The sequence below is a fragment of the Rhinatrema bivittatum genome, chromosome 8, assembly GCF_901001135.1.
Source record: "Rhinatrema bivittatum chromosome 8, aRhiBiv1.1, whole genome shotgun sequence".
NCBI classification, from domain to species: Eukaryota; Metazoa; Chordata; class Amphibia; order Gymnophiona; family Rhinatrematidae; genus Rhinatrema; species Rhinatrema bivittatum.
The window spans coordinates 155,108,953-155,133,607 of NC_042622.1; the positions used below are offsets into that span (position 1 = coordinate 155,108,953).

Here is a 24,655-nt window from a genome sequence, read left to right on the forward strand (position 1 = left end):
AAAACGAACCATGAAACAGCCACTAAACACGTGGTATATGGAAAACAATTTGAGCAGAGAGACAATCCCAATCCCATAAATCCTTAGGGTGGGCATCTGGACTGATCCATGATACTACAGGAATGAAAATTAGCAGGTAAGGAATAATTTTCTTTTCCCTGTACATACCCGGATCAGTCCAGACAGTGGGATGTACCAAAGCTTCCCTACTTAGGGTGGGCCCCGGATAGCCCTGCTCGAATGCCAAAGGAGCTGAAAACCGGTGGCTGTAGATTCAAATGATAGTGCCGAGCAAAGGTATGTAAAGACTTCCAGGTGGCTGCTCGGCATATCTCCTGAGGCGAAATGGATTGACTCTCCACCCAGGAAGCCGCGTGAGCTCAGAGGGAATGGGCCTTGATGCCCACTGGAGGCTGTCGACCAGCACCAATATATGCTGAGGCAATGGCCTCTTTCCCTGTACGTACCCGGATCAGTCCAGGCACCTGGGTTTTGCCTCCCCTCCAGCAGATGGAGACAGAGAAGTTTTCTCAAACAACCCTGCCATATATACCAAAGTGCCACCCAAGGTCCCTTAGTCTTACTCTGTCTCCAGCAGATGATGGAGGTGCAAAACCCACAGTCTCTTCTGATTCCCTGATTGAAACAAGTTGGTAGTGTAGGATTTAGTCAGGGTCTTGATTGTATTTTGGTGAGCTCTCTCTTTAAGTTAAAAAAAAAAAAAAAAGCGGTTCTGAGAGCCTCCCAGGGGGTTGTAAGTTCCTGAGGGGACCATACCTCCTGGTCGAGGCCGCTGCTAAGGGTCGAGGACCTTGCACTTACTGGTCAGCAGCGTTGGGGGTGATACCGGGGAGCCCGGCTCACTCACCCCCACAGGAGCAGGACCTGTATCCAGAACCAAGGACAGCAAGTTTTTGCAGTTTATTTTATGTAAAAAAAAATATATATATTTATATATATAAGCGTTTGTTGTGTGGTGCGCGCCGGCTCTCTGCTAGTTCGTCTGGTATCTCTTCATTTTCTTTCTTTTTTTTTCCATCGCCGTTTTCAATTATTTTCGCGGGCAGCCGTCCTCATGCCGCGCATGTGACTCGGCGCGCGCCTCTCGTCTCTCGCGGGAAGGCCTCTGCTCCAGTTGTGTGCAGGGAGGCGAGGGACCCTCTGTTGCCTTTCGGGGGGGGGGGGGGGGGGCGGAATCGGGCTCCGTGTTCGCCGGTGCGTGTCGGGCAGAGTGCAGAGTTGGCTGATGACCCGTTCCCGCTGAGCGTGGGAACGGAGGCCATTTTGGGCACCTTTAGAGAAGCCACATGGGCAGCGATGGGGGAGGGGACTCTGCCCCCCTCGTTATCCCCGCAGCAAATACCGTCCGGGGGGGGGGGGGCGCTCCTGCAGGGGCAGCCTCTCCTTTGCAGGTGGATAGCCCTGCGGGGGCTACTGATTCCTCTTCGGAGTCTTCATTCTCCTCAGAGTTTGTTTTGCTTATGCACCAAGTTTTTAAAGCTAAAAAGGCAGGGAGAAAGCTGGCACCTGGGAGGCGTGTACTGCAGCCGCAGGCCCAGAGGTCACGAAAAAGGGATAGGTCCCGGGGGGGTCTCTGACCCACCTAAGGATAAGAGGCCCTTAAGGTCCGTCCCACCGGGGATGGACACAGACTCTACGTCTCAGGATGAGACAGATCCACCGGCACATCCCACCGGGGATGGACACAGACTCTACGTCTCAGGATGAGACAGCAAGGTACTAGCAAAGGATCTCAGGCGATGGAAGGGGACGATCCAAAGGTGGTTCGTCTATTTAAGAAAGATGAGCTGTCTCCTCTTATTCCAGCCATCCTACAGGAGCTAGGAATAGAGGCTCCGCCGGCTGAATCCCAACTGGGAGCTATGGATCCGGTCTTGCTAGGCCTCAGGGGGCCTATGGTTTCCTTTCATTTCCATTTCTTGGCGACGGATCTCCTGTTCAGAGAGTGGGACACCCCGGATTTAGGTCTGAAGGTAAGCAAGGCCATGGAAAAGCTATATACTCTTCCAGAGGACGCATTGGAGCTTCTTCGAGTTCCTAGGGTGGACGCAGCGGTGTCGGCTGTTACTAAGAGGTCCACTATCCCAGTTACAGGAGCAACAGCCCTCAAGGACTTATAGGACAGAAAGTTGGAGCTTCAGCTCAAGAAAGTCTTTGAAGTGTCTTCGCTGGGCCCAACAGCTCCAAGCCAATGCCGATCTCTCTGAGAGGGAGGCTATCCAGGCAAACCGGATGGAAGTGGTAATCGCCTACAGCACAGATGCTCTTTATCACCTGCTGCGCACGTCGGCCAGATCCATGGTTTCTGCACGCAGGCTCCTTTGGCTCCGGAATTGGGCTGCGGATGTTTCTTCCAAGGCCTACCTCAGTTCACTGCCTTTTAAAGGAAAGTTGTTTTTTGGCAAGGAATTGGAGGATATGATCCAATCTCTGGGAGAGAACAAGGTTCATAAGCTACCAGAAAACAGGCCTCTGTCACAAGACTCGTTTGCAGTTCGAGCTCGGTTCCGTGGTAGCAGGAGACCCAGACAGGCGCAGTCTTCCGGGTCGTCCTTTCGCCCAAGCTCAAGCCGGCAACCTTCGTGGCCTCAGTCCTTTTGCGGCAGAAGATTCGGCAAACCAAGTAACCCTCAGTCGGGGGCGGGTGCTAAGGCCGCACAATGAGATATGGCCGGTCCATTCCTCTGTTCAGGTTCTCCAACCAAAAGTGGGAGCCAGACTGTCGCTATTTTTCGAGGAATGGACCAAAATAACATCGGACCAGTGGGTCCTCACCGTGATAAGTGAAGGTTAACCGTGATAAGTCAAGGTTATGCTTTAGATTTTGTACAGATTCTTCGGGACAAGTTCCTCATCTCTCCATGCGAGTACCAAGAAAAGCGAGAGGTGGTACAAGGCACTCTACAGCGCCTGCTGGACTTGGGGGCTATAACACCGGTTCCGTCCGTGCAGCAACACAAAGGCCGCTATTCCATTTACTTCATAGTCCCCAAAAAGGAAGGGACATTCAGACCAATCCTAGATTTAAAAAGAGTCAACAGGTGTCTTCGGATACCGTGTTTCAGAATGGAGACTCTTCGGTCGGTCATCGCCTCCGTCCGACAAGGAGAGTTCCTGGCTTCTCTGGATCTCACGGAAGCATATCTCCATATCGGCATCCAGTCGTCTCACCAGAAATTCCTCAGGTTCTGCATTCTGGGAAATCATTATCAGTTCCGGGCTCTGCCTTTCGGCCTCGCCACCGCTCCCCGAACGTTCACCAAGGTGATGGTGGTGGTCGCAGCGACTCTGGAGGGAAGGCTTTCAGGTGCATCCCTACTTGGACGATTGGGCAAAGACAGAGCTTCTGTGTCAGACAGCGGTCAGCCGGGTACTACAGCTCTTGTGATCACTCAGATGGGTGGTCAACCTTGCCAAAAGTCGTTTGACCCCTACGCAGTCTCTGGAGTTCCTGGGAGCTCTGTTCAACACGAAGCAGGGCAGAGTATTCCTCACAACAGAACGTGTACTCAAGCTTCAGAGTCAGGTGACTGGCCTGTTGTCCCTGCAGAGACCGCAGGTGAGAGATTACCTGAAGGTTTTGGGATCCATGGCATCCACTCTGGAATTGGTTCCCTGGGCCTTCGCTCATCTGCGTCCCTTACAATCAGCATTGCTGTCCCGCTGGAATCTGGTGTCTGAACAGTTCCACCTACTGCTTCCGTGAGAGCCAGTCTCAGCTGGTGGCTTGTCTCGGATCATCTGACATGTGGAATTCCTCTGGTAATGCCCAAATGGACAGTCGTCACCACGGATGCCAGTCTCTCCGGCTGGGGAGCGGTTTGTCTGGGAAATCTGTGCAGGGGCCAGCCGTGGCTCTGGCCTTGCAAGTGTTTCTCCCGCTCCTTCGGGGGAAGTCGGTCAGAGTCTTGTCAGACAATGCAACCACAGTGGCCTACATCAATCGCCAAGGAGGAACCAGGAGTCGCCCAGTAGCAACGGAGGCGCAACAGTTGATGATCTGGGTGGAACAAAATCTCATTAGCATTGCAGTACCTCACATCGCCGGGGTAGACAATGTACAGGCAGACTTCCTCAGTCGTCACCATCTTGATCCCAGAGAGTGGGAGCTAGCCAACGAGGCGTTTCAGCTCATCTGCAATCGATGGGGCACGCCACACATGGATCTGATGGCCACATTCCAGAATGCCAAGTCTCCACGGTTCTACAGTCGGCACAGAGAGACAGGAGCCAAGGGGGGTTGATGCCCTGGTCCTTCCCTGGCCAACGAACATCTTGCTGTACGTGTTTCCTCCATGGCCTCTGATAGGTAAGGTGATCCAGCGAATAGAGCTTCATCCGGCGGAGGTGATTTTAGTAGCTCCGGAGTGGCCGCGGTGTCCTTGGTTTGTGGACCTACTCAATCTGTCTGCCGCGAAACCTCTACGATTTCGGGAGTCCGCGGCTCTTCTTCATCAAGGCCTGGTCTGTTTGGAAGAGGCGGGTCACTTCTGTCTCGCGGCATGGCTTTTGAAAGGCAGCAGCTGAAGAATAAAGGTTATTCGGGCGCGGTGGTGGCCACGTTACTGAGGTCGCGAAAACAGTCTACTTCCTTAGCTTATGTTCGAGTCTGGAAAGTTTTTCTAAAGGTCTCTCTTGTAATTCCCTCAGAGTGCAGGTGGTGGCGCTTGGTTGTCTCCGAGGTAAGGTCCAAGGGGTATCGTTGGCGTTACACCCAGATGTGGCACGTTTTCTTCTGGGGCAAAACACTTATGTCCTCTGCTTCGCCATCCGTGTCCTTCTTGGAACCTCAATTTGGTACTTTCGGCCTTATGTGCGCCACCTTTTGAGCCTATAAAGCAGATGACGCTGAAGGATCTCACGCTGAAGGTGGTATTTTTGGTAGCGATTTCTTCAGCCCGTCGGGTGTCTGAATTGCAGGCATTGTCGTGTAGGGAGCCTTTCTTGTGGATCTCTGATTCAGGGGTGTCCTTGCGGACAGTTCCCTCCTTTCTACCAAAGATGGTGTCTTCTTTTCACTTGAATCAGTCGATTGAGCTTCCCTCCTTCTCCGAGGTGGAGCGAACGGATCCTATGGCACGGGATTTACGGAAACTAGATGTTCACAGGGCTTTGATGCGATATCTAGAAGTTACAAATCCTTTCCGTGTGTCCGACCATCTCTTTGTGTTGTGGAATGGTCCGAAAAGAGGTGGTATAGCCTCAAAGACTACAATAGCTCACTGGCTGAAGGAAACTATTGGTTCAGCATATTTACTGCATGGGAAAACAGTTCCGGTGGGCCTTCATGCCCATTCTACACGGTCACACGCTGCTTCTTGGGCGGAATGTCATCAAGTGTCACTCCAGGAAATTTGCAGGGTGGCTACTTGGAAATCATTGCACACTTTTGCAAGGCAAGGTAATGGAATGGAGGCATTACCGATTGGATGTTCAAGCTTCGAATTCCAGGGGATTTGGAGAAGGGATGCTCCGAGCGGGCCTCTCTGGATCCCACCCTTGATAAGTTGGCTCTGGTACATCCCAGGTGTCTGGACTGATCCGGGTACATACAGGGAAAGGAAAATTAGTTTCTTACCTGATAATTTTCGTTCCTGTAGTACCACGGATCAGTCTAGAGCCCCGCCCATGGCTGTGTACTCTAAAGTAACAGAGAGTCCGCTCGTATGTTATATTTTTCTGAAAATCTGTTCTACCTTATCGCTTGTTCCTTTGGTTCTGCGAGTTCTGTTCCCCGTTGTGGGTTTGACTATGCCTTTTTATAGAAGGAAGGATAGTTAGTTGTGTAGTTTGGTTTTGTTCCATTCTGCTTTGACATTATGTAAGACTGAGGGACTGTGGGTGGCACCTTGGTATATATGGCAGGGTTGATTGAGAAAACTTCTCTGTCTCCATCTGCTGGAGGGGAGGCAAAACCCAGGTGTCTGGACTGATCCGTGGTACTACAGGAATGAAAATTATCAGGTAAGAAACTAATTTTCCTTTCAGCCAGTGAGCAATGGTGGGTTTCTAAGCCTTGGCCCCCTTCTTTGGGCCACTCCAAAGTACAAAAAGATGATCTGACAAGCGAAAGTCATTTGTGGCCTCCAGATAGCGAATGAGGATACACCACACTTAACATCAAGCTTGCGTATCTTATGGGAATCTTCAGTTGAGAAAGACGGGAGTTCCACCATCTGATTCATATGGAATGCAGAAACAACCTTGGGCAGGAAAGAGGGCACCGTGCGCAAGGAAACTCCTGAATCCATGAAACGGAGATAGGGCTCCCTGCACGATAGCGCCTGAAGCTCCGAAATCCTGCGGGCAGAGTAAATAGCCACCAGGAAGACTGTCTTGAGTGTAAGATCCTTGAGGGTAGTGGCTCGTAGCGGTTCGAATGGTGGACCGCCTAGAATTCAAAGAACTAAGTTGAGGCTCCATGAGGGACACAGAGTGTGTACTGGAAGCTTAACGTGTTTCACTCCCTTGAGAAATCGGACAGTGTCCAGGTGAGAGGTGCTGGATCAGGGAACCGAGGGCAGCCACCTGCACCCTCAGGGAATTGTAGGCCAATCCCTTTTCCAGGCCCTGTTGCAGGAATGACAATATCTGAGCCACTGAGGTGCTCTGCGGCAAGACAGGTATGGAGCCACACCAGGTCTCTAAGACCTTCCAAACTCGGACATAGACAATGGACGTAGAGGTCTTCCTAGCCTTGAGGAGGGTCGAGATCACGGCCTCCGGGTATTCTTGTCTTCTCAGCTGGCGCCTCTCAAAAACCAGGCCACAAGACAGAAGCGATCTGCCTGGTCGGAAAATACCGGACCCTGGCACAGTAAGCGTAGTAGATGTCCCAGGCGAAGAGGGCCGTCCACTGCGAGGTTGACCAAGTCCGCGAACCACGGCCGACGTGGCCATTCTGGCACCATCAGAATTACTGGACCATGGTGACTCTCTTACGATTACCTTTCCCACCAGGGGCCATGGTGGAAACACGTAGAGGAGAATGTGCTGCGGCCAGGGAAGGACTAAGGCATCCACTCCCTCTGCGCCATGCTGTCTTCTGCGGCTGAAGAATCGTGGAGCTTTTGTGTTCCGTGGAGTGGCCATCAGGTCCAGGTGGGGAGACCCCCACCAACTTAATAGAAGTTCCACTGCTTCCTCGGAGAGTTCCCACTCTCCGGGATCTATGCGTTGACAAATCAAGAAGTCGGCTTGAACGTTGTCCACTCCTGCAATGTGAGAGGCCGCTAGGCGGGAAAGGTGGACCTCCGCCCAGGCCAGCAACTTGTCCGTCTCCCGAGAAACGTGATGACTCTTTGTTCCCCCTTGACGATTGATGTAAGCTACTGTTGTTGCGTTGCTGACAGAATCCAAACTTCTCAACGCTGGACTAGGGGGAGAAAACGCTTCCACGCCAGGCATACCACTCTGGTTTACAAGCGATTGATTGGCTAGGATGCTTGCAACTCCGTCCAAGACCCCTGTGCCAATTTCATCTGACAGACCGCTCCCCAACTGGAGAGACTGGCATCTGTGGTGACAATCACCCACTGAGGGACTGCCAAGGTTACTCCCTTTAACAAATGATCTAGGTTGAGTTCTTGGTCCTCTCTGACAGCGGGAGGATGGCCTGAAATTCCTGAGAAACCGGTTTCCAGCGAGAGAGCAAGGCACTCTGCAGAGGATGCATATGCGCAAAAGCCCAAGGTACCAGATCGATAGTGGACGACATAGTGCCTGAAGATAATCCCAGGCTGTGGGAAGAGAGAGCGAAATGAATCGCTGTACTTGGGAGATGAGAGCCTGGGCCAGATCCGGACGCAGCAGTACCTTGCCCACAGCTGTATCGAAGTGTGCTCCTAAGAAGTCCAGGGACTGAGGTGGAGTAAGGCTGCTCTTGGAGAAATTGACCACCCATCCGAGGAACTGAAGGAGATGCAACACTCTGGCTATCGCTCGTTGACACTGGACCAGGGACTTTGCCTGGATGAGCCAATCGTCCAAATAGGGGTGGACCAGGATTTCCTCCCTCCTGAGGGCTGCCACCACTACTACCATTACTTTGGTGAAGGTACGGGAAGCTGTCGCCAGTCCAAAGGGCAGGGCTTGGAATTGAAAATGCTGCCCCAAATTGTGAAGCGAAGGAAGCGCTGATGCGCCTTGAGGATGGGAATGTGGAGATAAGCCTCCATCAGATCCAAGGAGGCCAGAAATTCTCCGCTGTGTACCGATGCTATCACTGAGCGTAAGGTCTCCATTCTGAACTGTGGGACCCTGAGGGCTTTGTTGACCATCTTGAGATCCAGGATCGGATGGAAGGAGCCCTCCTTGGGGACTACAAAGAAGACGGAGTAATGGCCGGCTCCCACTTCCGTCGGAGGAACCGGGCGAATTGCTTCGAGGGCCAGGAGCCTGTCGAGTGTCTGGCGTACTATGAGTTGTTTCTGTGGTGGTCTGCAGGGAGAGAAGATGAACCTGTCTCTTAGAGGACGAGCAAAATGTAAAGTGTAACCGTGCTTTAGAATATCCAGGACACACTGATCCGAGGTAATCTTGACCCACTCCTCGTGGAAGAGGGAGAGATGCCCCCTATCCTGGGGACCGAGGAGTGGGCCGGCACAGCCTCATTGTGACGATTTGGGAGCTGCCACGAAAGGAATGAGACCAGGACTGGGAACGCGAAGAGGGCAGACGAGAGGCAGCTGTTCTTGGTTAACAGAAATATCCTTGGCTCTGGAAACAGCTTCTAGTGGAACTGAAGTCCTAGCAGCCTGTGGCCGATCCTCTGGCAGCTTATGGACCTTATTCTCGCCGAGTGACTTGATAATCTGGTCCAGATCATCTTCAAAGAGTAATTTCCCTTTGAAGGGTAGGGAGCCCAACTGGGTCTTGGAGGAGGAATCCGCCGACCAGTTGTAGAGCCACAGGAGGCATCTGGCCGAGACTGCTGAAACCATAGACCTGGCCAGAACTCGGAGCAGGTTATATAGCGCATCTGCCCCATAAGCTATCACGGCCTCCAGGCGGTCAGCCTGTTGCGCTTCGGCAGGAGACAGCTCTTATGTACTGAGGAGCTGTTGGACCCATCGGAGTCTTCCCCGTTGCGTGAGGGAACTACAGATCACTGCTCTGATGCCCAGAGCTGACACCTTGAATACTCTCTTGAGATACACCTCGAGCTTTCTATCCTGCATATCCCGTAGGGCAGCACCTCCCGTCACTGGAATGGTAGTTCGTTTTGTCACTGCAGATACTGCCGCGTCCACTTTGGGAACCTTGAGGAGCTCCAGAAAATTGTCTGGGAGAGGGTATAGCTTATCCATAGCTCTACCCACCTCGAGGGAGGCTTCAGGGGAATCCCATTCCCATGACAGCAATTGCATTAACATAGGATGGGAAGGAAAAGACCTCGACGGTGGACGTAGACCTGAGAGCACGGGGTCTCCCTTCTTAGCTGGTGGAGAAGGCCCTGGAGGGTCTTGTGGATCCTCAATATCCAATTCCTGCATGACATATGGGATGAGCGGATCCAACTCATTCCTCTGGAAGAGACGCAGTACCCAGGGATCATCCCCTTCCATCTGAGCCATGAGAGAGGGTTTATTCATGCCTGGGTCCGGGAGAGGGCCTTGAGGAAGAGGAGCCAAGCCCCCGGAGGATGATGGACCACGCGGACCCTGGAGGCACCTTGGTGAACCCCATGTCCTGAGGCCCCCACTCCCTAAGGGCATCCCGGAGGCCCCAGGGGGATCAGCCATCCTGCTCACCTTAGGAGGAGGAGGCCCTGTTGGATCTTGCTGCTGTCCCATTCTGGCCAGGTGGGCATTGTGCATTAAAAGCACCATATCTGCCGAAAATGGAGGTGGTCCAGAAGAAGGCACCGAGGGGGGGTCTCCTGCGGGTGGACAAGAGTCCAATCGTCCCCTGGCTGCTCTAGAGCAGTCGGCTCAGAATCAAAGATGGCCACTGTTCCCGCGCTGGGCGGGATCGGGGCCGGCCTCTGTCTATCGAGGTGCGCCATTGCACGTGAACCTGCTCGTTCTGCTGGCCGCGAGGAACCCTCCCCATCAGGGAGGCATCTCGCACAGATCCGAGAACCGGGCTCTCCACACGAGCGGCACCTCAAGGACCGCAGCATGGGACTATGACCTAAGCCACTGATGAATCGCTGGTGAGTGGCTGCAAGGAGCAGGGAAAAAACCCCTCTGCAGCACTACTCCTTCTCCCCGACCTGCCTGAATTGCTATTTACACCACACAGAGGAATGTCGCATCTCTATAGAGGCTGCCCCAAGGCAAAATGACTTCTCAGGGCAGCGGGTCGGCTCGGAGTTAAAGGGGGAGAGGTTGGACCACCAACTTGCACCCTGGGGCTTACAAATCTAACCTGCAAGTAAGAAAGGTACAAAATCTTACCCCCACAAAGCAAATACAGAAATGGAGACTGAAAAATAGCTCTTCCTGCAAGTTAGATTGCTGGGCCCTAGACAAAGGTCTGAGCGAAACTAAATTTAGCTTTTCAGAAGTCCTAGTGGGGAACTAGAGTTCAGCCACTCTCATCTGCTGGAGTCAAAAGAATACTGAAGGATGACAGAGGGTGCACTAGCTTATATGGGAGCACCCTTCGAAGTTTTCTCTGACTCCATGTGGTGGAAGGGCGACATAACCCACTGTCTGGACTGATCTGGGTACGTACATGGAACAATAAAAGAGTATGCCACAACTGTGTCTGACATATCTAAGACCACGTCTACCGGCGGTGAGGCTCACGGAGCTCCTCCCTGTGGGCGGATACATCTCTCACCTTGGCCCAGAGGTTCACACTAGTACCAAACATAACATAGTTTCACTGGAAAAGGTTCAGAGAAGGGCAACCAAAATGATAAAAGGGATGGAACGGCTCCCCTAAGAGGAAAGGCTAAAGAGGTTTAGGCTGTTCAACTTGGAGAAGAGACGGCTATGGGGGGGGATAAGATAGAGGTCTATAAAATCATGAAAGAACTTGAACGGGTAAATTTGAATCGGTTATTTACTGTTTTGGAAATTACAAGTAGCACATTTAAAACAAATCGGAGAGAATTCTTTTTCACTCAGTGCACAATTGAGCTCTGGAATTCATTGCCAGAGGATGGGGTTAAGGCACTTAGCGTAACTGGGTTTGAAAAAGGTTTGGACAAATAACTGCAGGAGAAGTCCATAAACTGCTATTAATCAAATCAACTTAGGAAATAGCCATGGTTTATTACTAGCATTAGTAACATGGGATTTATTTACTGTTTGAATATTTGCCAGGTGCTTGTATCCTGGCTTGGCCACTGTTGGAAACAGGATGCTGGGCTTGATGGACCTTCTGTCTGACTCAGTATGGCACTTTCTTATGTTCAGTCATCTCAGCAACAGACCATGGCTGGGGGACATGTACCAGGGCTCCTCCTTGTAGGTTGCCAGAAGGACATCTGGAGTTCGATATTATCTGGCTAAAAGGTAGCTATTGAATATCATGTTCAGCGGTCACCACTTAGCCAGCTATGGCACTTATCCAGCTAAGTAGTTAGATAGTCAGTGGATGGAACTGAGTAGCGCTACTTACCTGGCTAACAGATTTATCAGGTTAGACCTGCTCCATAACAGACTTATCCGGCTAACTAGCGGCAAATATGGGGATATTCAGTAGCATAGTCATGCTATTGTCTGCCAGGAACAGCATAGCCATGCTGCTGAATATCCCATGAAAGATATCCGGATAAATCTTATCTGGCTCTCTTACTTTGCCAGTAGTATCTCAATATTGACCTGAAGACTGAATAGATGAAATCTGACCACTAAGTGTCACCAGTGGAAGATGAGACTCCCTGCCCTCCAGGGACCGTGAGTGCTGTCTCTGCAGCATCCTTAGGCCTGAGAAGTGGAATACCTGATCCAGGAATCAAATCCAGGTTCTTTACATGGCAGTGTCCTGCTCTGCCACTGAGCCACCTTTGGGCAGCCATTTTATACTAGTAAAGAATGATGTTGCCATTTCCCCACAATCCCATGCTTTTTTTGGAAGCAAGGGTCATGCTGATTTGGTCACGTAATGGCTGCTCCTGGCAGACAATAGGAAGCTTGCATTCCAAGTTCAATTATTAGAGAACCATTTGGGCCTAGTCAGGCAGGCTTTTATGTCCAGGGACAGGTCAGTCATCTTTTCACACTGGTGTTTTCCTTCTAAAATAAGACATTAAAAGGGAGCTCTTCAAATTTGCTTGACTCTGAATTTCAGCAATTACAGACCAACACTAGTTAATCTATTTTCTGGTTTGATGCCTCTTTCACAAGTCTAGAGATACTTAATGTGCTTGCCTATTGAATTTTATAATGCTAACTTTTTTTAATAAAGCTTTTTTTTAAAATATGCAGTTGAGTTTTAAGTTTATTGAATGCATGCCTGCATTCTGTTAACAGGTTTTTTTTTTAAGTTATCAAAGTAAACTTGGAGATAATGGAGTGGATAGTTAAAATACATTATAATTTTCTGCCTATATTTTGGCTTTGTGACATGAAGGTGCTGGAGGTGAGGTGGGGCATTAGAATGATGCAGGGTGGGGGGGGGGGGGGGACATAATATGTGTGAGAAGGTGCGATCTGCTTTCAGGGAGAGTGGTAATGGGAGCCTTGCGAAGAAGGCCTGAGCATAAAAAGAAAAATCAGGAGTATTGTAAGGATAGTGGACCTTCTGCTGCGCCATGACTGACGCAGCCTAGTAGGCAAACCTACTAACCCATGCTGGCAGCTGGTGAATGCGCCCTGGACAGGGAATAGACGAGCCTCACCTATACCAGCCCTGTTCCCCATGGACTGAGCCTTTGGGTTCCAGAGCCCAACAGGTCTTAGGTGAGGGTCCCCACAGGCCATATAAAGAGAGAGAGAATCTAGCACAAGGCCAAGGTCTGGACAGGCTGAACTCAAGACAATTACCAGGAGTAGCTGGAGGTTGAGGCAAGCAGAAAATGCAGCATATATAGAGTTCATAGCTGAGGCTAGCAGCAGGCAAGAGGAATATCCAGAGGTCAGTGCTGAATAGAATGAAGAAGGGCTGGAATGAAGGAAAGGCAGGATTGGGAGACCTGTCAATTGGGCAATCCTGTGGAGTGTGGCTGGGCCTGTGTGACATCATCGCAGAGTACCAGCATTTGGGTTTCCTGCTGCGAGGACTTCATAAGGCGCCGCACCGCAGCAGTGCAGATGGCGTCATGGTGGCATTCCTGCCTCTTAGGAGGCCATCTGTGTCCTAGGGGGAGTGCTATAGGTCGCAAGACAACCCCACAACCGGCAAACGTTACAAGTATCTGATAGGCACCTTATGCAAGAAGGCTATATGTCAGGGTGGGGGATTCCTGGAGTCAGGTACCGTGGTGCTGTGCCCAAATATTAGCCCTGATCTGGCAATGAAAGAGTAGGATGTGTGATGGATATGAATACAAGCACTCGTGAAAGTTGAAATGAAACGTGCCTTGATAAACCCCCTATTCCTCCCCAACATGATGAACTTATAACTAATTTTTAGAACTTAAGGCATCCCAGCTGCATTAGTGGCTGGGCAGGACAGGTCATTTTGCTGAAAAAGTTTACCTTTAAACTTAAGCCATTGTGCCAGAGGTGGACCCTTGGACTGAGGTGGGGTTGACGCAACCCGTAGGTAGGGATCTACGGGTCCCCACCATCAGCAGGCGAAGTAGGCTGATGTACGGAAACCAGCTGGAGCTTCACCAATACCAGCCCTCGTTCCCCACGGGTTGAGCCTTTGTGTGCCAGGGCCGGCTGGACTTAGGTGGGCCTCTGTATGTTGTCGATAAGGAGATCGTGATCAGCCTATAGACAGCAGTAGGAAGATGGTACAGTCCTACAATGGATGAGGTAGTGTCCTGGAGACTCGGGAGCCAAAGGAACATAGGCAGCAGGGGGCGCCCAAGCAGGAGCAGGCCGAAGCCTGAATAGAGCAAGTCCAGGTAGTAGGCTGAAGAGGCATCTCAGAACAGGCTTGAGTCAGGGCTGGAAGCAGTGGCAAGCAAGGCTGAGGTCTGAACACGGAGATGGTCAAGCGTAGTCAAACGATGCAGAGGTCTGGGTCTGGAGAGGCAACGACGTAGTCAGGCAATGCAGAGGTCCGGATCTGGAGAGAGGCAACGATGAAGTCAGGCAATGCAGAGGTCCGGATCTGGAGAGAGGCAACGATGAAGTCAGGCAATGCAGAGGTCCGGGTTTGGAGAGAGGCAACGATGAAGTCAGGCAATGCAGAGGTCCGGGTTTGGAGAGAGGCAACGATGAAGTCAGGCAATGCATTGGTCCGGGTCTGGAGAGAGGCAACAACGTAGTCAGGCAATGCAGAGGTCCGGGCTTGGAGAGAGTCAATGGCGTGGTCAGGCAAAGCAAAGTCAAAGTCCGTGTAGGCAATCTGAGGAAAGGTGAAGAGCAGGAACGTTGAGGCAAGGAGTCAGGAACAGGAACACGGGAGTGAGACAAAACTCTCAAAAGGCAACGAGTACTCGGCCAGCGAGGAGACCTGTTGCAAAGGCAAAGCTAGGGAGCGGAGCCCAGGCTTAAGTACCACTGCGGCTGCGGCTCGGTTCCCACCGTGGGCCCTACTTAAGCATTGGTGATGCGCACGCCTAGGGAGGGGCGCGGCGTTGTGTAGCAGTGTCTCTTCGCTGGCCATGCAGAGAGGCCCGACATGAAGCAATGGACGCGGTGGCTGGACCGGGAACACCAGGTACTGTAGCTTAGCCGGAGGCACCAGGGGAGGCCCGAGGACATTGCTGGCAGCCCACTGCTGCCAGAGACGAGGAACCAGGAGCTGGAGTTACTGCAGAGAGGTGAGAGGGCCATGCCATGGGTCTGCCACAGACGGCACACATAACATAAGTTTTCTGTCTCTTACTTGTATAAGAGGAGGAACAACATAGTAGCAATTTGTAGGGAATTAGGGGCCTTGGTATCTACTGGCCAGTGCTCCATTCTCTGGCCTCGCTATAAGGTGTGCTCAGCTCTGGGCACACGGTAATGCACAACTTTACTCAATTTAACGAATTTAGAATCCAAACAATGTGTGCACACAAACCATGGAGCTTCAATGAAAATCCCATGTTAATCAAGGCATTATGTATTACTCCCCAATACAGAGAGGTACATATGATTAACTCGTTTTCTTAATCTGGAAATCTAACTGTTGCTCAGAAGTGGGGTATAGTTTCTGGGGCTAGTGTTAGTCTATGGAGCTTAACATGGAGTTCATGGTGCAGGTGTCCTGCATCAAGATTTATGTACAGTATACAAGCTTTGTGCACACATGCCAAGGTTCTTGCCAAATTTCAGTTCCGGGGGAAGCCTCTGACAGATGTTCTGTGAATTGGCATGCATGGGCAGCAACTGGAACACAAGACTAGGAAATTTAATTTAATGTGGGAGGAGCCACATATATAACTACCTCTCAGCTCGATGTTCTCATGCAGGGGTGGCCACAGGATGAGTTGCTATATGTGTTTCCTCCATGGCCCATGATTGATAGGTTACTGCAGAAGATAGCCCATCACTGAGGCTTAGCTCTTCTGGTGGCCCCAGACTGGCCGTGGAGGCCTTGGTATATAGATCTTCAGGTTATGGTAGTCATTTTAACCCCCCCAAAGCACTGTCAGTTGTTGATGCCACCGAGTGTTTATAAAAATAGGGTACAGCCAAAAAGCACTGTTTGTCATGGCAAAATCTAGAGTGTGCAGGAACTGAAAGTACCAGAGAAGACTCCAGTAAAATGCAGGGACTACTAGAGAATATTGGAACAGACTGGCAAAATACAGGCAGCGCAGGGACAAAATGGCAGAGGAGACTGGCAAATTGTAGAGAATGCAGGGCTGGTAAATACCAGAAGAGACTGGCAGAAAGTAAAGGGACTGAAAATATCAGATGAAACTGACAAAATGTAAAGAGCACAGGAGCTGAAATTCAGGAGACCTCATCAAAATGCAGAGAGTGCAGGGACTGGAGAATATAAGAACAGACTGCAAAATACAGAAAGGGCAGGAACTGTAAAAAACCAGAGGAAACTCCAGCAAAATTCAGAAGCTGAAAATATTTGTAAACGAATTATTGCTGTTTGTAGCGTGTTGCATGGACTCCTCCTGCCAGACAGATGGCAGCATTGGGCCAGCCAGAGAAGCCCAGATGCCATTTGCAGAATGATTGCACTGAAAACAGCAGCAGAAGCTGTGAGCTGAGCAGTGCAGCGAGCAACAGATGCAGAAGTGATCCCGAGGTGCATGGTTGGAAATGGGGCCTGCCTGCACACACTCCCCAGCCTGGGAAGATGACAGCTGTGACTGCAATGTAGAATTTCTTCCCTCACTCTGGATGTACAGAGGTTTTTAGCTGGATCCGCCTGCACCTTGCTTGTTTGCAGATGCTTTTGCCTAGGAAATGTTCCTTTTTTAAGGTGGTGGTGACTGCCCTGCTGCTGGTGGCTTTGCTGCAGCTGATCTATCTCTCTCTGTTGTCCCGGCTACATGGCAGGCAGCAGCAGTACAAGTACTCGGAACTGTTTGAGGCCGGCAGCGCGAGGAAGGGAGAGGCAGAGAGATACCGCTGGGACCGCGAGAAGCGGGAGAATCTCAAGCACTTGCTGGCATCGGGGGGGATGTTGGATGCCAGTGGGCAGTACCGGCTGTACAGAAACCTCGTAAGGGCAGCAAGCCAGGCGGAGGAGGACGCCCCGCCACAGCAGCAGCGGGAGTTGGTGCTGGCCACTCATGCCACTCTCAATAACTTGCATTACCTGCGGGGGCTGGTGGAGCGCTGGCGGGGCCCCCTCTCCTTGGCACTCTTCGCCCCCAGCCCAGAGGAGGTCCGGCTGGCCACCCTGGCCATCTACGCCCTGACCACACTCTGCATGCCAGTTCGCGAGCTGGTCTCTTTCCACCTGGTGTGCCACTCCGGCGATCTGGCCAGCTTCCCCGAGTTGGAGGACCGTGGCGAGTTTGCCCGCCTGCGGAGCTGTGCCGAAGCTTTCGGGAAGGTGGCCAACACCAGCGCGACGCAACGAAACTACGCTCTCGGCACCAACATCTCCTACCCCAACAACCTCCTGCGCAACGTGGCCCGGATGGCCGCCGCGGCCCGTTTCGTGCTGGTGACGGACATGGACATGCTGCCCAGTGAGGGGCTGCGCCCGGCCTTCCTCGCGCTGGCTGCCGGCAGGCGAGAGGAGCCGGGTGGCGAGCAAGCGGTCTTTGCAGTGCCCGCTTTTGAGATCCGGCATGCCCGGAAGGTGCCCGTGGACAAGGCAGAGCTGTTGCAGCTCTACCAGGTGGGGGAGATCCGCCCCTTCTACGAGGAGCTGTGCCCGCGATGCCAGGCCCCCACTAATTATTCCCATTGGTTGAACCTGCCGGCTGAGCCCAGCCTACGGATTGCGTACACCGTGGCATGGAAGGACCCCTGGGAGCCCTTCTACATTGGCCCCCGCTCGGTGCCTGCCTACGATGAGAGGTTTAAGCAATACGGTTTCAACAGGATAAGCCAGGTAGGAACTTCCCTGCCACCCAAGAGAGAGGGCTGCATTTGAATGGGAGACAGGCCGAAGCCGGCGTTTTGCACTTCCCTGTTCTGCTGCATGTGAATGTGACCCGAGCGCGTTTGGGATGGTTAAATGAACTCCTCACCGTCCTGCTTGGCTCGCTGCTGTCAGAGCGCCGTTGCTGCTGCTCTTGACTGGCTACCGATGGGCTGTGAGGTCACAGCATCCCAGTGCCCTTCCTTCCTTCAGGCAACCCACGCTGGCCTTGACAGACTAATAAAGGAGTTCTAATTAAACAACTGCTCAAATCTATGCTTATGAAATGCTTATGGGAGCACAGAGAGAGATTGTAAATTGTTGTTAACATTATCTTGCTTTGAAATCGCTATATAGTTTGGGGCAGAATTTCAAAGGCTACGCGCGTAACATAAGTGCGTAACCTGAGAAAATCTGCCCCTGCGCGCGCCGAGCCTATTGTGCATAGGCTCGGCTGCGCGCGCAAGTCCCGGGGCTTTCAAAAGTGGGTAGTCCAGGGGCGTGTCTGGGTTCCAGGGGCGTGATGGCAGTCCGGGGGTGTGTCCCGAGCCCTCCTCCGTTCTGCCCGCGCCGGTAGGGGGGGGGGGTTTAGTTAGGGCTGGGGGGTGGGTTAGATAGGGGAAGGGAGGGGAAGGTGGGGGCCTGGAAAAAAAGTTCCCTCCAAGGCCGCTCCGATTTCGGAGCGGCCTTGGAGGGAATGGGGACAACCATCGGGGCTCCCCTCGGGCCCGGTTGCGGGCCGAGCCCGGATTTTATAACATGCGCACGGCAGCACACACGTTATAAAATCGGGTGTAGATTTGTTCGCGCCGGGTTGCGCGAACAAATCTACGCCTGCGCATAAGTTTTAAAATCTGCCCCTTTATGAATAAGTTACCAAGATTATATTACTTTTAAGTTGCTAGCATGCATTTTGGGGTAGATTTTAAGAGGCGCGCGAACAGCCTACTTTTGCTTGCGCATCAGACTCAAGCAAAAGTACGCTGGATTTTAGTAGATACGCGCGGAGCCGCGCGTATCCACTAAAATCCTGGATCGGCGCGCGCAAGGCTATCGATTTTGTATAGCCTGCGCGCGCCGAGCCGCGCTGCCTCCCCCCGTTCCCTCCAAGGCCGCTCCGAAATCGGAGCGGCCTCGGAGGGAACTTTCCTTTGCCCTCCCCTCACCTTACCCTCCCTTCCCCTACCTAACCCACCCACCCGGCCCTGTCTACACCCCCCCCTTACCGTTGTCGGGGGATTTACGCCTCCCGGAGGGAGACGTAAATCCCCGCGCGCCAGCGGGCCTGCTGCGCGCCGGGCCGCGACCTGGGGGCGGGTACGGAGGGCGCGGCCACGCCCCCGGGCCATAGCCACGCCCCGTACCCGCCCCCAAACGCGGCCGACACGCCCCCGAAACGCCGCGTCGACCGGGCCCGCTCCCCGACACGCCCCCGACACGCCCCCCTCCGAAAACCCCGGGACGTACGCGAGTCCCGGGGTCTGCGCGCGCCGGTAGGCCTATGTAAATAGGCTTACCGGCGCGCAGGGCCCTGCTCGCCTAAATCCGCCCGGTTTTGGGCGGATTTAGGCGAGCAGGGCGCTGAAAATCCGCCCCTTTATGAATATAACATTAATATTGCTATTTTATCAGTGATTTTTATTATAATTGTTTACTAAAATTGCTATTTCCGATTAACATTATTGTATTATTGAGGTTAACACTCCTTTGCATTTAGATCATGGTAGCACCCTCCCTCCACCTCAGCCTTGCATCACTATAATGCTGTTCTTTTTTCCTTCCCATTCTTGTGCCCCCTACCCCTAGGCCTGTGAGCTCCATGTGTCAGGCCATACTTTCCACGTGCTGGACAATGCTTTCCTGGTGCACCAGGGCTTCAAGGTGACTGGTGAGTTCCATGCCCAGAAGGAAGCTGAGAACCAGCGCAATAGGGCCCTCTTTCGGCAGTTCAAGCAGGAGTTGAAGCAGAAGTACCCGCTGTCCTCCCGCCGCTGCTAAAAACCCTCTTGCAGAGAGATGCCAACACTACACCCAGGGGGGTGAGAGGGTCCTAGCTCCTAAAAGAGAAAGACAGCAGCACTATCTGCACACCCTAGGAACCCTACATCGCCCATGGCATCTGGACACTTTTACTGCAGTTGTGAAGATTTGAGAATGCAAGCTGTGTATGACCTTTTCCTCTTTGACCTAAACCTGGCTCTGGGAATGCCTTCTCTCAGTGTGGCTAAAAGGACACTGCATTAAGGGAGGGCAATTTTCAGTTGGCCAATTAATGGTGGTGAAATGGTTTGGAAATTGTCCTCTCTCAGAGGTGCACAGAGGATCAGCTAATAAGACGTGTCCTGCATCTTTACCAGGGGTTTCTAGGAGTTGTAGTCTGGATAACTAGGATTTTCGAAAGCCCCCGATTCAGCCTTTAAGGTGGTGTATTTTTACATTTGAAATGCTGTTTAAATTATTGTTGGAACTTTGAATAAAGTATACATGTAGTAGAGCAGCCATCACCTCTCTGCCATTGTTTTCCGTCTCTGGTGGTGATACTGCAGTTGGTAGGATAGTTACTTATTTTAAAAATTTGTATCCTGCTCTATCTGCATCTCTGGCTGGCGAACCCAAAGAGGCTGATCTAGTCCTGGTTTTGCCTCCAGGGAGTTGTTCAGATTGCATTAAGAAAAGGAGGAACTACAACTCCCTACATGCAATGGGGCAAAACCAGGACTGGATCATCACCCTTGGGATGATGACCTGAGTGAGGCAGTGAAGTCATTAAACTATAATGTTTCACTTTAATTTTTGCACAGATGCCTCCTTGGACCTGCAGGCATACAGCCAAGGGCCTGAATGCTTTCTATTATATTCACACATTTCTATGTTCTTCTCCATAGGGTTGCCAACTGGCTCCAGATTTTCAGGACAGATTGATCAGGTTCTGGTTTTACCCCACTCCATGCAGGGATTTTTAGTTCTGACTTATCTATGCATGCCTTAAGAAAAGCAAAACTACAAGTTCCTGCCTGCAGTGGGGTAAAACCAGGACTGGATCATCTTTGTCCTGAAAATCTGGAGCCAGTTGGCAACTCAACTTCTCCAAAAATGGACTCAACACAGCTGGGAAACTATTACAGATACTACTAATCATTTCTGTAGTGCTACTAGAAGTAAACAGTGCTGTATAAATATACATAAGAGACAGTCCTTGCTCCGCGGAGCTTATACAATCTAGTCAAGACACAAAGACAAGGCAAGTAGGAGGCTTCAGGAAATGTATTTTTTACTATGATCAGGAGAAGGTAGTGTAGCCATTACTTGGATCAAGCTTCTTATATGGCCTTGGGTTCCTTAATAAATTAGTCTGTTGATGAAGTTGCCCTCAGGTAGTGACTCGTACAGTAATTTCCCTTCAGTGGCTCTAAGTGCAGATCCTGTCCATTTATTTTAATAACAGCAGACTGTACTGAGAGAGAAGTTGCAAACCAACTGACTTCATTTTTCCATAATGCCTGTCTACTCACAGTAGGAAACAGTGAGTGTCAAATTCAATGTTTAAGGAAGTAGAACTCTTGAACTGTTTATATACATATGCAGGAAACAAAGAACTTCCCAGGCACTGTACAGCACCCAGTTGCCTTTAGAAAATGTAGTTATTTGTTTAATTTTTTTAGTGAACTTGTTAACCACCTATCCAAGCTGATCTCAAAGATAAACAGATAACAAAAAATAAAAAACCCCACCAATAAATTAATGCATAATAAGCATTAGAGGGCTAACTTCTTGTTTGTAAATGGGAATGCCTATATACCCTTCTTTTCTCCAGTGAAAAGGAATTCCACGTTTCCCACACCTTGAGCAATTCTCCTGTGTGAAGCGTCCAAATGGATGCTTTGCATTTTCCTCCCTGGGAGCACAGTAATCCCAGCTAGAAAACCATGTATTTCTCTTCTGCCCCATGTTGGCATGCACAGAGCTGGGATCCCTGCAAGCTGACTCCTGCACACCTTAAGCAGAGCACTCAGGGTCTTTGTTTAAGGGGGATAATGAGCGTACCATGTAAACGGGTTGTGCTAGGGAGGCTATTGTCGCATCCCCAGAATACAGGACACATCTTTGGTCAAAGCCATGTCAAACATTACCACTTCTAAAAGGCCAACCTTCCTTCAGCAGGCAAGACATTGTTGGTCACACAGGTAAGCCACACTCCCACTCTCTGTGGCTGTTCCTCCTTCTGCTCTCATGCTTCCTGAGACAACAGAAGTCAAAATAAGAGTGAAAGGGGAAGGAGTAAGAGATGATGAACCACACCATCTACACTATGCCCTCTCCCTTTTTAAAAATCCTGGATCTCCTCACTGTATCATATATTAAATTCAAATTACTTTTACAGACAGATTGAAAAACAGGACAATTGAGTATCCTGTTCTTGCTTAAGCTGGATATAGGATCATTTCTTAACAAACAGGGCAGTCCTGTATAAAGCAGGACTCCTATTCATTCACCTGGGAAGAACCAGTATTTAAGATTGAAAAACAACCTGAAAAAGGTGTGGTTTTAAGCAAGATGAGCAGGAGTCAGGACCTCTCCTGAGTCTTATGCAGCCACATCACTGGAGATGGCCTCTGTCTAGCTAGTTGCTTCATCAAAGGGGGCACTTGATACTCCTCCCGTGACTGCTCCTGCCAGGGGTGTGGGTCAAGGCAAGGAATCTGGAGTTGGCACTAGAGTAGAAAGCACAGATAAGAGCAGCTTGCCCATGAAGGATGGTCACGAGGAAGGGGGTAGGAGAAGACAAGTGCAAAAGCACTTACTTGTGAGTAGCAGAAGCAGATGGAGAAACAGTTAACTCTGCACAAGTATGCTTTCCATAATCACATGACTCCAGCCTTAACAGCAAAGCACTTGCCTACCATTTAACTGTAGCATGACTAGCCTCTATCCCACAATGCACTGCGTATGCCCAGGCAGGCCCTTCGATTCCATGGGCTGAGACCAGGTTGTCAGTCTAACTCCCTGCCCTATGTAGTTCAATTTGCATTCCAAGCCTCCTTCCCAATCTGCCTCTTCAAGACCGGTTTGTTCCTCTAAATTGAATCTGCTCTCTGGGGCAAATCTGCCTTAAATTGAACATCTGGGACTGGATGCTGGTGTTTCTGCCTTGCCCTCATTTTTGGGGGAGGGAAAAGCCCTGCAGTTTGGGCTACAAGCTCAGTCAGAACCATGACTGTGATTTGGTACCATGAGCCCTTCATTTGCAACTAACCAGAGAATTGTCCCTTTTTTATAAAATCACCTCCCAGCTTTCTTTAGTTCAGTCATTGCAGTGACAGTCCTCAGCTGGAGGCCATGCATGAGGGCTCCTTTTGGGTCCTAAATCCAGCCAGCTAGCTAGCATGTCACCATTGCTCAATAACTATGATATGAGTTCCTGCCCTTAAGGACTGCTGCCTCCACAGCATCCCCAGCCCCCGCTGATCTGGGGAGCAGAAGCCTTGAACCAGCACTGCAACTGGGCCAGCCGGCCCACCTTCTTTTTTTATTCCCTGCTCAATCTGTCATTATATTGACTTGATATTTCTTCCCCCATTCCACTTTGTTTTCTCACAGTTTGATAAATCAGTTTTGTTCACCGGATCTGAAGACAAACCAGAGTAACAACCTCCAAAAATCAGCAAGAAGACTGGCTAGAAAAACAAATTAAAATACAGAGGCTTTGTGGTGGGGGAGGGTACTGGCATGGTGAGGTGCCTTTCTCTTATGGTAGCAATGAATTTGCAAGTGGAGTTGTTGAGAAACAGGATTAATGTCTGATCTTAAATTATGCAAAATAAATAATATTCAACATAATCATAAGTTAAAACAGTGGGAGATTGGGAAGTGGAAATAGCATGTTGGGTGCAATGTACGCTTGGACTTGCTGTTCAGAGGGGATAGAGCTTAGCAAATGAACTATAGCTCCCAAGTACACTTGGGTGGGAAAACCACAAAACTATTGAAGTGTTTTATTTATGCATATTGAGGTCAATATTCAAAGGTTGTGTCTAGGTTCTGCGGACTTGCTGGACCATCCTGCCCTGCTGGCGTCATTCGGGGTCGTAAGAGTTTGAAGAGCAGGTTGCAAATGCTAGAGGTGGAATTTGTTGCCAGAGGATGTGGTTAGTGCAGTTATAGCTGTGTTTAAAAAAGGATTGGGTAAGTCCTTGGAGGAGAAGTCCATTACCTGCTATTAATTAAGTTGACTTAGATAATAACCACCGCTATTAGTAGCAATGGTAACATGGAATAGACTTAGTTTTTGGGTACTGCCAGGTTCTTATGGCCTGGATTGGCCACTGTTGGAAACAGCTTGCTGAGCTTGATGGACCCTTGGTCTGACCCAGTATGGCATATTCTTATGTTCTTAGGTGCATACACGTTGTTGTGCACACAAAGGAACGCATACAAAAGAGCTTGTCCTTTTGTGCACTTCTTCGTAGTATTTTTATCGGTGTCTTCCAGCTTTGTCACCTTCTTTTAATTACCTTTCTGGTGTTATTTGCTGCTACATATCTGCCATGGCTCATCAGATGGTTCAAACAATCATTGGATAAAGATTTCTGGTGAAGCAGCAACTGAAGTCTCACTGTCCCAGGTCTGATTTAAAATGTATTCCACTGCAACCATTTCAGTTAATAACACTCACTACTACAGTGACTCTTGTTAATTAATGCACAGTCCGTTTCAAAGAAATCTGTCATATGTGATCTGCTCACTGATCATAAATCTGATTGCTTCTGCATAACTGAGACTTGGTCAACGGACTATGATATGCACACCTGAAGCAATGTTGCCTTCTAGGCTATTGCTATATTTCTCAGCCAAGCACCAATAGGAGGGGCGTGGGTTTATTAATGATTTTTAAAAAGTCATTGCAATTGGTAAAACATCCCACCTCGGCCTCTCTTCCCCTTGAGTTTCTTTTTCTTACATCCAGTGACATTAAGATATGTCTAACCTACTGTCCTCCAGGCTTGGTTTCTCCCAACATTTCACCATTGTTTGAACTTGTAAGTCGTCAAAATATTAATCTTGAGAAAACTAT

General features: G+C 50.5%; 1 protein-coding gene across 1 annotated transcript; it reads left to right on the forward strand.

The window, feature by feature from the left end:
- Nucleotides 1-16,193: 16,193 nt before the first annotated feature.
- Nucleotides 16,194-20,082, forward strand: B4GAT1 (beta-1,4-glucuronyltransferase 1). Its single transcript, XM_029613693.1, has 2 exons — nucleotides 16,194-17,553; nucleotides 19,390-20,082. The coding sequence occupies exons 1-2, from the start codon at nucleotides 16,435-16,437 to the stop codon at nucleotides 19,579-19,581; spliced, it is 1,311 nt and encodes a 436-aa protein (XP_029469553.1). The 5' UTR covers nucleotides 16,194-16,434; the 3' UTR covers nucleotides 19,582-20,082.
- The last annotated feature ends 4,573 nt before the right edge of the window (nucleotides 20,083-24,655 follow it).

Excerpts from the sequence above, each read along its gene's own strand:
- B4GAT1 (XM_029613693.1), top strand. The coding sequence starts at position 16,435 with ATGCTTTTGCCTAGGAAATGTTCCTTTTTTAAGGTGGTGGTGACTGCC. Across the intron at positions 17,554-19,389 it reads GTTTCAACAGGATAAGCCAG|GCCTGTGAGCTCCATGTGTC; the intron begins GTAGGAACTTCC and ends CCCTACCCCTAG.